This window comes from Lepidochelys olivacea, assembly GCF_965140295.1.
Source record: "Lepidochelys olivacea isolate rLepOli2 genome assembly, chromosome: 3".
Lineage (NCBI taxonomy): Eukaryota > Metazoa > Chordata > Testudines > Cheloniidae > Lepidochelys > Lepidochelys olivacea.
Genome location: NC_140413.1, coordinates 39,286,767 through 39,302,028, shown reverse-complemented (window position 1 = coordinate 39,302,028; position 15,262 = coordinate 39,286,767). Strand labels below are relative to the sequence as shown.

The window sequence follows — 15,262 nt, the reverse complement described above, 5'->3', positions numbered from 1 at the left end:
CTCTACCCTGGGAAGCAGTGACTCTGAAAAAGATTGGGAGTTGTGATGATGACCAGTTGAATATGAGCTCCCAGTATGATCTGGTGGCCAAAAGAGCTAATGAGATCCTTGGATGCATAAACAGAGGAAGTCCAAGTAGAAGCAGAGAGGTTATTTTACTGCTATATTTAGCACTGGGGCAACTGCTGCTGTTATAATGTGTGCCATTCTGGTGCCCACAATTGAAGAAAATGGTAGAAAACTGGTGAAGGGTCAGAAAAGAGCCACAAGAATCATTAAAGGATTAGAAAACCTGCCTTATAGTGACAGCCACGAGGAGTTCAATCTCTTTAGTTTACAAAGGAGTGACTTGATCACAGTTCATAAGTTCCTACATGGGGAACAAATATTTAACAATAGGCCTTTCCATCTTGCAGAAAAAAAGGATATCATGATCCAGTGGCAGAAAGTTGAATCTAGACAAATTCAGCCTGTAAATAAAGGTGTATGTTTTTAACAATTAGAGTAATTAACTACTGGAATAATTTACCCAGGGTCCTGGTGGACTCTCCCGTATGCACAAATTTTAAATCAAGATAGGACATTTTTTCTAAAAGATGTGCTCTAGGAATTATTTGGGGAAGTTCTATGGCCAGCGTTATACAGGAGGTCAGACTAGATGATCACAATGGTCTCTTTGGCCTGGGAATCCTCCTGTAATTTTTTTCTAAGTAATATCAATAGGAAGCATTATAGTAAAAGAAAATGTGTCTAAAACCCAGGCCTGGTTCTAACAGGATGATTTAGACTGGAAAAACTACAAGGCAAACAGTTTAATAAGAAGAGCTAAATAAATTTAATTATTTTTTTTAGGAAAAAAATGGTGGAAAGGTCCTATACTGGGTCTGGGTCCTAAACAGCAATATCATTATGTTTCCAAATTTTACAAATCTGTTTTATAACAAATCGGAGTACATAGCTTTAGTGGCCAGGCAGACTGCTCTTAGCTCCAAAAATGTTGCTATGCGTCTCTGTTTCTGGTTAATAAGCTTCCCAGAAGATTTCGTGGAAATATGGGTTCTGTAACTCCAGTAGGCTGGCATCCATTGTTACCTCTAAATGAGGTGGGTGTGTTAAGCAGCCATTCATTTGACTCATTGGATATCCCTGGTCATCCACCAGGTTAAGTACTTGACTGATGATGGGGTTGGGAGAAACTTTTCCAAGTTTCTTCAAGTGGTCAGAGCAGGGACAGCAGAAGGAACTGCTGGATGATTTGGGAATGAAGTATCATGAAGAATAGGAGAGAGGTAAGTTCACTGGCCGGAAAGAGGTGGCCAGCAATTGCAGCTTCTGAATCATTTCCAGAGATGATGTTCACCCCCATGTTGGTGATCCTGAACTGGGATCAGGGAGCTCTTTTCTTTGTTCACTTATAAATCTCATAAATATGAACATCTTCAGAACAGAAGCTACAAGTATAAACTTATTCTGAATCCATCCTAGGAAGGCCCGCTTTTGTAGCTTGTATAATAATATAGATACACACTTTATACAGCCATATCAGAAAAAAAACAACCTAGAGAACATAGGACTTTTTAAAAAGTAATATGCCATAAGCTGTAGTTCCCATTTACTTACTGGCTAACACACTAAGAAAGCATGGAAGTAAATACTATTATTTGTGAAATTAAAGATCTCAAACTATGAGAAAAGACGTATACACAGACAAATATATACACAAAACACATGCATATAATCAGCTGTATAAATATGAAGCTGAATACCTGAAGGAGGCTGTTGTATATTCTGTGGGTAAAATTTTCAGAAGCATCCAACTCAGGGCACATAATTGTTCAGAATGATTGCTATATTTTCCTCATTTTTTTCAGAGCTGATTATGTACATTAAAATATTTTTTGTATAAAAATCAATAGTGAATTGCTAGAATAGTTATAAGATGCCAGATATGATTAATTATAAAGATTTCTATGATCAGTCACTACATCCAATAGTCTTGACATTTCACTTGTAAAGGGAAGAAATGTAAAAAAGTAAATCTAAATACGACGCACATTTCTCAGAGAGTCCTCTGAAAGTAAAGTCATTAATGTCTGTGAAGGACTCGAATATTCTAATGATGAGCCTACAGAAAAGCCCAGGAGGAAATTAGTAATTCTGTGTTCATGGCGGGGTTTGAACAGCATGCAATAACAAGGTCTGAGGCCACACATTGAACAATGAGGAAAACACAAAATACTGACAGGTTTCAGAGTAACAGCCATGTTAGTCTGTATTCGCAAAAAGAAAAGGAGTATTTGTGGCACCTTAGAGACTAACCAATTTATTTGAGCATAAGCTTTTTACTGTAGCTCACGAAAGCTTATGCTCAAATAAATTGGTTAGTCTCTAAGGTGCCACAAGTCCTCCTTTTCTTTTTACAAAATACTGAATAGGTGCTTATTAAGTGACCACTAGAATGCCTTGCAAAAAGCACAGGCTGGCTGGGAGTGTGCCAGGGGCAGAGCTACAGCACACAGCACTGCATCCCACAGGGCAGTCCAGGGAGGCTACTGTAATTTAGACAGGCCCCCAAAGCTCTCTAAATTACATTTGTGGCATCTCCAGTCAGTCAACTGGCCCAGGATCAGGAAGGTAGAAAGGTTGATTAAAGCCACATAAACCTCCCTATCCTTTGGGCTGTGAATCTCACCCAAGGAAAGCAAATGTAGCACCAATACTAAAACTTTTATCCTAACTAAAATAATGGAACAAATATAAAGGGACAACGATTCTTAGAGGATGAGGCTTGGCCTACACTACAATGTTTGTGTCAACCTAATTATGTCCGTGTCTACACTACAGTGCTGCTTCCATCACAGTAAGTTGCTCACTACGCCGACATAACTCCACCTCCACGAGAGGCGTAGTGCTTATGTCAATGTAGTTAGGGCAACCCAGTGCCCGTGTAGACACTGCAATACTTACATTGCCTGTTGGCTGTCCGTCCTGAATGGGGCTGACAGCTGGAGCCCCTACATCTCCCCAATCTGGCACTGACAACCTGAGATGTCAGACAGGCACCAGGCTGATAGCAGGGGCTGTCAGCACCAGGGCAGGGGAGAGAGCCCAACAACTGGCTGATGCTGGGGCTGTCAGTGCCAGGGCTGCCAGGCTCCAGCCGTCAGTGTCCTATTCACTACAGTGAGTGGAAGCACTCCTGGTGAGGATGCACAGCACCAACAGAAGGAGCGTAGTGTTGACGTGGACAACCGCTTTAATTACTGCGGTGGCTGTATGTCGATTTAAGTCAACTTAATTTTGTAGTGTAGACAACCCCTTAGAGAACCATGACCAATAAGCAGCCTAAGCCGCTACAGACTAGGGACCGAATGGCTCGGCAACAGTTCTGCAGAAAAGGACCTAGGGGTTACAGTGGACGAGAAGCTGGATATGAGTCAACAGTGTGCCCTTGTTGCCAAGAAGGCCAATGGCATTTTGGGATGTATAAGTAGGGGCATTGCCAGCAGATCGAGGGATGTGATTGTTCCCCTCTATTCGACATTGGTGAGGCCTCATCTGGAGTAGTGTGTCCAGTTTTGGGCCCCACACTACAAGAAGGATGTGGAAAAATTGGAAAGAGTCCAGCGGAGAGCAACAAAAATGATTAGGGGACTGGAACACATGAGTTATGAGGAGAGGCTGAGGGAAATGGGGATGTTTAGTCTTCAGAAGAGAAGAATGAGGGGGCATTTGATAGCTGCTTTCAACTACCTAAAAGGGGGTTCCAAAGAGGATGGCTCTAGACTGTTCTCAGTAGTAGCAGATGACAGAACAAGGAGAAATGGTCTCAAGTTGCAGTGGGGGAGATTTAGGTAGGATATTAGGAAAAACTTTTTCAGTAGGAGGGTGGTGAAACACTGGAATGCGTTACCTAGGGAGGTGGTAGAATCTCCTTCCCTAGAAGTTTTTAAGGTCAGGCTTGACAAAGCCCTGGCTGGGATGATTTAACTGGGAATTGGTCCTGCTTTGAGCAGGGGGTTGGATTAGATGACTCCTGAGGTCCCTTCCAACCCTGATATTCTATGATTCTATGAATCTTCATTGCTCGATTTTTTACATCCCATTCAATATATATCATTTTATGAAAAAATGAGAAAAATTCATACTGCACATGCAATATTATAAAATAAGTTTCAAGTATAGTTCATGTACACTGAAACAGTGCATATTGCAAGACATCAATGGACGTAGCATAGAAAACTCTACTTTTGTAAGATTTTACAAATGTATTTAACCCTTACCTCAATTCCAATTTCAAATCCACCACCAAGGCCAGCTATCCCTATTGCAGAAGGAGAAGACCAACCTGACCCACACAAAATAAGATACATATTACAAAATTTCAACCATATCACCATTTAACAGTAATAAGTTCTCCCCTTTACAGAAACTAAAGCTCAACAAATACAATATGAAACATATTACAAGTCATTGCATTTGACATCCAAATTTTCAAACTGAAACCTAAAAAATTACACAGCTAAACATATTTTTTCTCTTGTTCTTAAAATGTGCCTCAAAATTTTCAGTGCCATCCAAAACTCAGTTTGAAAGTCATGTTTTCAAAGTAAAAATTGCTTTTCATGGAAGGCACCTGAAGAACTGGCAACATCAAGTAGACAGCAAATGAAAACAGTACTGCCTGGGAACAGTTTGTCTGATAAATAGTATTGCAATAGTAAAGAAAAAAAATCCAAATTATAAAATTGCATTTCAATAGTTATAAGGACATAATTACTGAAAAACAAAACTGCACATTGGAAATTTTCACTGTAATTCTGATTACATATCGAAGGGACACTTCAGAGACAGCACCATTTACATTGAAGAACTCTTATTTTAGGCCAACTGTCTGCAATTTTTTTTTAATATATTAATGTGCATGTTTTCAAAAGCATTTTTCAAACATCATATAATTAGGTTCAGTTAATCTCTTGGATACCAAGGCTTGTTTACAAAGGTATCACAATACTTCACACAGAACATCAGAGGTTTGAAAATATGAAGGTTTATGGGGTGCATCAGTGTAGCTAAATGTTTTTGTTCGGTTACTTTTAGTAGTGGTCATGTATTTCTGCAAACAGTTACTTCCTATTGCATGCCTTTGTGTGCTTCACAACACTTTTATAAGCAAACAAAGAATTAGTTCTCACATTTAAACTGACCAACAGAGCAGAAATCTATTGCATACTAAATATCTTCCTTAGCTAAGGAACTATTTCATAACACTATAGTGAGCTACTGCATATTGAATTCCTAATGCATATTACCTAATGTTACTTACTGTAATACTTCTACTGGTAAATACTGATTTTAAACACAAAACACTTTCTAATTATAAATCAGAGAGACAGACAAATAAGCCTTGGTAACTTAGTAACAGAATAGGAACGATGGTGTAAGAAACACCATTGAGCATTTTGAAATATTATATTCCCAGGGCCATAACCAGGATGGGGCAAGCGGTAGCTGCCCAGGGAGCAAAGTCATAGAGGAGGAAAAATGGGCAGAGAAATGCCCCCAAAAAACCAGCAGGGGGTGCAAATATGCTTGCTTACCCCATTCCTAAAATGCCTAGTTACATCTCTACTTCCACCATTTCAGTGTACTCTGCCTCTGATTTAGGATTTTTTCCTTGTTAGAATTCTTGGCATTATGTAACTAAGAGTTGAACTATAGTCTCTCATCTGAACACAGGTGAACAAATATTCAGGATATCAAAATGCTTATAGTTTTGACACCCAGTAAGCAGAACCTTTATGTCAGCACTCATTATAGCTATTTTACAGTTTCTCTTCTGGACAGGATTCCTACCTGCCCCTCCAAAAGTCCCCAAGCCAGTTCATTTGGTTTATTTGGATGTAAATTGTTGCATTCTGGGTAGCTTTTCCATGCCCGCTGACAGCAATTCTGGGCCCCAGGGCAGAAAAGTCCATTGCCCCCTTAGAAAGGGATGGCTGAGGTTTATGACACTACTTTTTATCCTATTGATAACACATTAGAACCCACTAGGCGTAAGTTGTGGCATTGCTTGACCTAGTTAACTTTTTTTACAGCACCAGTATTAAATAAACTGTAAAACTAAATGCAAGATGTAGAATTTGTTATTTTGAATTACATATTTAAATTAAATAAATACATTATGGAATGAAATTAATACATAAAACATTTAAAGAACCACAAAGTAACAACACACCTAAAGCACCAACTAGGCGAATTAAACACCTAATCATGATTCATGTGTAATCTAAAGAAAAGGAAAAAACTGATATACAAGATGTGACTGAATATGATCAAGAATGTTAAAATGTTAAAATATACAATACTTGCACTACTGGTGCTGTGGGACATCAACACCCAGAGCAATGAGGAGATGGCAGACATGGTGCGGCCACATCTATTGGGAGGCGGCCGGGGTGAAGGCAGAGGGAAAACCCGTGCCTCATTCCCTGGCTGAGTGGTGGAGGTGGCGCATCATAATGCGCTTGTGATAGCATCTCGTCAGCCAGTGCTAGAGGCAATGAAGTGGGGGGCTAGCCCCAGCTGCCTCTTGGCAAACTTAGGGTGGCTCGATAGGGTGGCTGAACTTGCTGGCTTGTGTTTGGTGAGGAGCTGCAGCCCTCGGGGAGGAAGTCTGATAGCGCAGAGGGAGCTTGTTCCTCTTTAAAGCCTCCCTGTGCTCGCCCAGCAGCCAGAGGAGGCAGCAAGCTCCACGGTTCCCAGGCTGTTATTGCTGATACTCTGCCAGACTGCCAGACCAGCAGGGTGCAGCAGCGCTCTAGTAAACTATTACTGTCACAGGGAGGGATGGTGCTCTGTACAGAGCAGCAGCAGCAGCAAACCGGATTTTTTTTTGTAATCTTAATTTTTATTTAAAAAATACGTTATCTATCCCATCCACCCGGGACCTTTTAAATCACTGTGCTCCTGAGCAATTCACCCCTTTGCCCTCCCCGTCAGCAGGCCTGAGATTTCCTAGAACAATAATCATGTGTGTGAACTCCATAAGTAGTGATGAAGATTGACCTGTAAAAGGTTTTCTTCCTAAGAAGTGGTGCAAGGGGCTGCAGTGAGACCTTCAAAATCAGTCCACTAAAAAGTAACAAGTTTAAAACTGGATTGTTTTCCCAACACAACATATAAAACTTACCTATGAAACTCATTTTCAAAAGATCACACACAAACAATAATGATAATATATAGATACTCTACTCGGTTAAACATATTAACCTTCATGCTTCAAAACAATTCTAAAATTGTTCACTATGGGGATATTACACATTGTTCTGAAGGCTCTAGCACTAGCTATTGTTACACGGCATGTGCATTAGAAAAGCAGCAAAGATGCTGAAAAACCTAAGTCTAGTCAACGGTGGTGCTCGCAGCACTACTGCTGCAATGTTGCTGGAGAACAGATACAAAATTTTCTAATGTAAAAATCAGCCTTAGAGACAGGCTACTAGAGTAGACAGATCCCTGGTTTGATCCAGAATGGCATTTCCTATGCTCTAGTTATTAAAAGCAGGAAAAAAGAAAAATGAATGACACTCATTTTGAAGTTTCCCCTGATGTAGAAAAGGAAAATACACACTGTAATTCTTTGTTTGATTGAGAATACGTCAACTTACTTCCATTAGGAAGGCGTGCTAATACAATCCCGCTGCCTCCTCGAGCAGTTACCAAAAATCCAGCTTTGATAACAGACAAAACTGCAAGGCCTTTAGCTTTAGCTATTACATTGGCTGAAAACAAATATTAATTAGTTAAAATTGACATTTTCAAAAGAGCATAAAGAACATACTAAAACACAATCGGGACTTAAAACACAACCATACATTTAACAATTTTGAATAAGAAAGACAAATTTATAACAAAATAGTGAGCTAAATTAGTGAAATATAAAAAGAAATGGAGACTCAACATCTCTGCCTCAACAGCTTTTTCAGGTGGAGGATTTTAACAGTAACAGAGTACATGTTAATCTGTAATCATTTTATAAAAATGATTAACATCCCCATTGTTATTCAATACTTAGGATCATAATAAAATGACATCAGAAAAGAAAATCTAAAGTCTTATTATATATCTTTTGGAACACAACTCATTTAAAATTCAAATAAAATTTGGAATATGGAACAAGGAAGGAAATTAGAACTCAGAGGAAAAAAAAGATGAATATGGCAGAAAAAAAAGGACAGTGGGAAAAAAAGTCAGATGGCCTGATTCTCCTCTAATACCAGTTTTATACTGGTGTGACTCCATTTACCTCCATTTTGATTTACAGTAGAGTCATAGGAAAATCATTGAAAATAGATTACTTTTAGCCGCATAACATATCTTAAAAATGTGTATATCAAGGCTACAATTCTATCTTGAAGATTCTGGTGATATTAACAAACTACTACAGATGTTCTGGTTGTAATTACTATATCTGGTCCTCCCTATGTGCCAGTCTATACAGGGCAAATATGGAGCCTCCATCCACATCATGCAGATGTCCACCAACATAGCCACTCTCACAGTGACTTCTGCTAATGGGGGTAGTGGGGGGGTGGGAACAAGGTGTGAGAAATATTCAACACAGGACCCCTGGACGAGAATGAATTTTATCTCTTAAGAGTAAATTCATTTCACAAAAATTATAGCTGTAGGGTCCAGGTCTTCATTACCCTTGGAGAAAATGCACAATAACACAGTAAGTAATCATGAAGACAATGGGAGTTTTGCCCAAGTGAGGTCTGGAGAAGTTGGTCCTTCAATTGCAACAAATTTGTATCCTTACTAACCTGGTATGATCTTATCAGGTCCATTTCTGGAAGTTATTTCTGTAAATTCTCGTAATATTTTAGCTGCCTTTTTTGCTTCTGATTTCAAGGTGGAAGGTATAGGATTATTCACTGTAAAACAATAGAAAAATATATAATGTGACTATTGAAATTATACTCTTGGAGTCACAGTTTAAAAGAGTTTATCCTTTTTTACTGGTTTGCATTTTTAAAGTGACAAGAGCTACCTAACACAATAAACTAATGCAATCAGCATACATTTGTATATAGGAATCCTAAATATATATACCAACCACCTAATAACGATACAGTAAAAACAAGAAGAAATGGTCTCCACTTTCTCTATACTTTACACCACAAGCACTATTCTCTTCCTCAGAAGCCCTTTTTATTAAAAGGCCCTGAAAGTGAACAAATTCAGATTATTGTGGACTAAAGGGCAGTGGGAGGGTGGCGGGGAGGAGCAAAATTCCAAAGGAAAAAGGCTTTCACAAAGAACTCCCAGTCAACAGCAACTTCTCTTTTATACCAAGAGGGATCCAGCTGAAAAACCTCTGTAAACTTCAGCTGTGGAAGTGCAACACAGGTAGAGGGACAGCCTCACAGGAAGGAAGATACTATGTCAATTAGGGTTTTAGATGTCACACATCAGCATCAGCTCCACTCTGGAAACCCACAAAGCAGCCAATTTTTAGTAAGAATGACAATTATATTCAAACCTTTCCATAAGTTAATTAGATTTGTTTCATTTAAGCAATTCATAGACAGAATGTTTGTCACTCGTTTACGAGCAATTATTACTTGTTTATAGCACCCCTAAAATATGCTAGGTGCTTATATATCAAATCACTGACCCTATCTAAAAGACTAAAATCTTGGCTCCAATTCTGTAAACACATACTTATGTGAATTACTTTACACATGTGAGTAGTACTGTTGTGTCCACACATCAAGGAGGGCCAGCACTCTTCCCTTGTGTCAGATAAAAGAGTAAAAGCCAGTACTGGTTCTCAAAAATATTGAAGGAAGCAGGAGTATAATGCTACTTTTTCCAACATGAAATATTACTGCCTCTCACGATTTCTGGTTTTACTGGCAGAAAATGATTTTAGAACAAGCAATCCTTTGGACATTAAACCCAAAAAAGTTTAAACAAAAAGAAAAAAAACCTCACATTTGCAGGGCAGTGACTAAGTGAAAAGTTAGCCACACTAATTAGAGTGTCTAAAATTTTCATTCACTCCTTTGCTCTAAATAACTTTTTAACCCATAGCCATAGCGCAACTAGTCAAGCTTTCAATCAACAAGGAAGACGCATCAATGACTCGAGTAGGATTTCTAAGTTGGCCGAACAGTACAAGAAGTGTCCTGTTATCACTAAGCCCTACAAGCCTCAGAATGAGATGAGACATTAGGCTGCGTCTGAAAAAAACCCAACACCTTAAAGTGATGATTTTACACACATTTTATGATTTTCAATTAAATACATATTTCTACATCAAAATTTTCTTATATGACAAAACTTGTGATTATCTGGTTAGATGTCTTCATGTAAAGCACCTAATTTTGAAAGATCATCATTCTTCCTTATGAATGTGCTCAACAATATGAGATTATTTCCATCATTCTATGATGCTTCTTGTAGAATCATGTTTATGTTCCAGTCCCATCACTGGATGTGGGGAATACTTACGCTTTGTATTAATACCAAAACCTAAACTCTGAGGTACTTCAGAAAAGTCCATAAAAACCTTTGGCTATTGATTCAGTTTTATGACAAACAAGCCTGCTGTAAAAACTGCTAAAAATGTATTTGGTCTGTATTTTAACCTCCCTTTATAGGAGGCATACACTATGGATTTGAAACAAACATTCAACTGTAAATAAATTAGTCAGGAAAGGTTATGTGCTCTTACTAGAGCTGTCGATTAGTTGCAGTTAACTACGCGATTAACTCAAAAAAATTAATGATGATTAAAAAAATTAATGTTGATTAATCACACTTAATAGAATACCAATTGAAATTTATTAAGTATTTCTGGGTGTTTTTCTACATTTTCAAGTATATCGATTTCAGTTACAACACAGAATACAAAGTGTACAGTGCTCACTTTATATTATTTTTGTTACAAATATTTGCACTGTAAAAATGATAAACAAAAGAAACAGTATTTTTTCAATTCACCTCATACAAGTACCGTAGTGCAATCTCTTTATCATGAAAGTGCAACTTACAAATGTAGTTTTTTTAATTACATAACAGCACTCAAAAACAAAAAGTAAAACTTTAGAGCCTACAAGTCTACTCAGTCCTACTTCTTGTTCAGCCAATCGCTAAGAGAAACAAGTTTGTTTACATTTACAGGAAATAATGCTGCCCACTTCTTAATTACAATGTCACCTGAAAATGAGGACAGGTGTTTGCATGGCACCGTTGTAGCTGGTGTCGCAAGATATTTGTATGCCAGATGCACTAAAGATTCATATGCCTCTTCATGCTTTGGCTATCATTCCAGAGGACTTGTTTCCATGCTGATGACGCTCATTAAAAAAAATAATGCACTAATTAAATTTGTGACTGAACTCCTTGGGGGAAAATTGTATGTCTCCTGCTCTGTTTTAACCCATATTCTGCCATATATTTCATGTTATAGCAGTCTCAAATGATGACCCAGCAGGTTGTTCCTTTTAAGAACACTTTCACTGCAGATTTCACAAAATGCAAAGAAGGTACCAATGTGAGATTTCTAAATATAGCTATAGCACTCAACCAAAGATTTAAGAATCTGAAGTGCCTTCCAAAATCTGAGAGGGATGAGGTGCTGAGCATGCTTTCAGAAGTCTTAAAAGAGCAACACTCTGATGCCAAAACTATAGAACCCAAATAATCAAAAGAGAAAATCAAACTTCTGCTCGTGGCATCTGACTCAGATGATGAAAAATGAACATGCATGAGTCCGCACTGCTTTGGATCGTTATCGAGGAGAACCTGTCATCAGCATGGATGCATGTCCTCTGGAATGATGGTTGAAGCATTAAGGGACATATGAATCGTTACTGCATCTAGCACGTAACTATCTTGCAATGCCGGCTACAACAGTGCCATGCAAACACATGTTCTCACTTTCAAGTGACACTGTAAACAAGAATCAGACATCATTATCTTCTGCAAATGTAAACAAACTTGTTTGTCTAATCAATTGGTTGAACAAGAAGTAGGACTGATGAGACTTGTAGGCTCTAAACTTTTACATGGTTTTATTTTTGAATGCAGGGTTTCTTTGTACATAATTCTACATTTGTAAGTTCGACTTTCATGATAAAGAGATGCACTACAGTACTTGTATTAGGTGAATTGAAAAATACTATTTCTTTTGTTTTTTACAGTACAAATTTTGTAATAAAAATAAATATAAAGTGAGCACTGTACACTTTTTCTGTGTTGTAATTGAAATCAATATATTTGAAAATGTAGAAAACATCTACAAATATTTAAATACATGGTATTCTATTATTGTTCAACAGCCCGATTAATTGCACTATTAATCACAATTAATTTTTTTATTTGCTTGACAGCAATTACTTGTATATTTTTTATATATTACTTGTATTTTACTCTTACTTGTATATTTTTAATACAATTTTCTTTGTGGTTACCAATTCTTAAAGCATTTTAAAAAAATGTCTATGAAGAGTTCTACAAAGGTGGGGACAACCCACTATCCCTTGATTAGAAGGTCTGGTTGTATTTCTACAATTTAGTGGATGGAAAACCTCCTTGAGAAGAGAGGAAGGAAAGTAGGGAAAAGGATGTATCTTCTACAGAATGTCTGTCTCAGGCCTTGTCTACATGGGGAAGTTTTTTCAATGTATCTTTAGTTTATTTCAGTATGAACTGCCTTGCATCCACATAAGTGATTTCCCCAGCCCCATTTTGCATTTTATCCTGCTATAACTGCTTTGGAAGAGACACAGAGAACTATTTTGGAATGAGTTATACCACTATAAGACTTGTACTCCAATTTCAAATTAACTGTATAACTTCAGGTAGAATAAAAGCTAGAAACACACCACCATCAATGCTCATAGTGATTTTGGGAGCAAAAGTTCCAGTTTTCATTGCATCTAGTTGCTAAAGTTCCTAGCACCATGGACCACTCTAGACCACCCCCCACATTAATTTAGTTAACTCACCATTGTGATTAAACAAGCCTTGTATGATCATGAAAAAAATACCCCTTTTTCTGCTGATGAACTCCAAGGCCTATTTGGGGAGTGTATGGGAGGCAAGCAAGGGGACAGACAAATAATAGACATGTGCATCCCATCAGTGGCTCCTATACAATTCCATAACTCCAAGCATTCACCGGAGATTACTCACAAATTTGCATTGCCAAATTTTATTATCCAGGGAAGCAGCACACATCTCTGTGACAACAGTTGATTTTCAAAACGAAATGAATTAGCTATTGACTGGTAGCAAACAAAGAAGGCAAGCTTCTGTAGGGTGATGACCATGTTTCTCTGCTTTGAGGGGGACCCACACATTGGTGCTCGGTCACTGTAGCGCCACGGCGAGCTCTACACACATGTTGAGAAAAGTGGCCTTCCACATCCTAAATTCCAAGGATATTTTGGTCATCCCATTGCCAATACATCTGGAGCACCATGTTCATATAAACAACAATCATGACTGTGCTGCTCAGGAGTGTGTCCTCCACATTGCCTGACAAGGGTTTGAAAATTTGTTTGATTATGAAAGTTTCTACTGCTACTGAGCAAGAAGGAAACAGATGGAGTGAGCACAGGGAAGAATGGACTGAGTGGGAGTTAGGCACTACAGGGAAGTATGCTCTAAATTTAAATTTAACAAAACAGCCTGGTAGAACAACAAATTAAACCTCTTAAAAACATAAAATCTTGCCACTGAAATATCAATACACCACCAAAAAGGGAATCAGGAAGGCAAGGAGGAAACAATTATGGCTAAATGGCAAGTTTTGAGAGCCTATTTGAGCCAAAACAGAAATCCTGCAAGATTTGGAACTTTGACTCTAGTGAAACCAGTAAACAGAAGCCTACGTTATAGAAGGCATTAAACAAGAAAGAAATTAAAGGGCCAAAATGGAGTTCAAAGAGCAAACATTTAAAGGTATGTGATCACTGATGTGGGTGTTGCCTTCCTATTTCTTGTTCCTGGTTTGTTTCCTAGTTCCTGTTTTTGATTAAGGCTGTATGCATGCATAGCATAGGGTGTATAGGTATGTGCACTGCTACATATCTGCTGTTCAGACTTAGGTTTTGTTCAGACTGTTGCTAATCTAACCAGTTCAGGCTTATTACATCTTTTGATTAACAACCTACCTGCAGGTCTTGCTCGTTTGAGGGGGGGGAAGGAAGGGGGAGAAAGAGATGGACTGCTATTCTAGGGTGCATCAGACCATAACAAGAGCATTATGGCAACAAGTGTTTTTAATGTGCAACCTATGCTGCCTGGACATCCTTAGGCTGTTGACTAGCCAGACTTTATTCAGAATTTTGAAAACTATGTGCAGATCGTGTAACTCTCTGATGCAAGGCATTGGAGAGGGCTCAGGCTGAGAGGTTGGTGTGTGTCAGACTGCTGCTACCTTTGTGTCTATGCTTAAACCACCAGCTGCTCCTCCTACTTCTGTAGCCCAGAGTCACATGACACTAATTATTCCTGCTCCATGACCGAGGCAGTAAACGTTGCCAAGTCGGCAGTTTCCTGTGTGGTAGTCTGGATAACTTGGTCAATTTCTCTCCCTGTCCGGCTAGCACTGCTATATGTTGCGCTTGTGGAAAGGAAGGACACGATGCAGAGGTACACTGGTTCACAAAGACAAGAGGCATGAAGTGCATGTGAAGCTGCAGGATACCACCTTTACTGGGATCCCTGATGTTTCCTTTAGTATGATTTTCTCAAGTTGCAAGGTACTGGAGCTAGTATTTGCTGTCACGGATATTAATGGCCTTCCACTGAAGTGCATGGTGGATATCGGTGCTGAAGTTAACATTCTCCCTTCTGAGTTAGTTCATATGCTGGACATTTACCTCCCTACAGTGGTTAAAAATATTTGGGATTTGTATGCCTTGTAGACAGTGACTGATAATGTAATGTTCTGTGCTCTACAAAAGGCATAGCTTTGCCTGCAACATTTTTACATTATTCAGTGCGCAGCTGTGAATGTCGTTCCATTATTGTCCTATGATCCATGCTTCAGTTTGGTATTACCCATTAACTCACACAGGACACCTCAAGTGTGGTTATGTCAGCTAGAATAGAAAGTGATACCCAAAACTATCATTCAGACACACCATGGTGATAGTGTTCTGTCCCTGGAATATTACTTCTGGGGGAATTTTGCACCAAAAAATTAAAAATTCTGCACACAATATTTTAAAATTTTGCA

General features: G+C 38.5%; 2 protein-coding genes across 3 annotated transcripts in view; one reads left to right on the top strand and one right to left on the bottom strand.

Moving 5' to 3' along the window:
* ACP1 (acid phosphatase 1) overlaps positions 1 to 15,262 on the top strand; it is a 192,917-nt gene that overhangs the window by 118,164 nt on the left and 59,491 nt on the right. The gene's annotated exons all lie outside the window — the stretch shown is intronic.
* Positions 1 to 15,262, bottom strand: part of SH3YL1 (SH3 and SYLF domain containing 1) — a 102,300-nt gene that overhangs the window by 55,856 nt on the left and 31,182 nt on the right. Inside the window, exons 2-4 of the mRNA XM_084622621.1 lie at positions 8,829 to 8,939; positions 7,671 to 7,784; positions 4,284 to 4,348 (exon numbers count right to left, since the gene is read on the bottom strand). Of these exons, the coding sequence (XP_084478747.1) occupies positions 4,284 to 4,348; positions 7,671 to 7,784; positions 8,829 to 8,939 (290 nt within the window). The remainder of the gene's footprint in view (positions 1 to 4,283; positions 4,349 to 7,670; positions 7,785 to 8,828; positions 8,940 to 15,262) is intronic.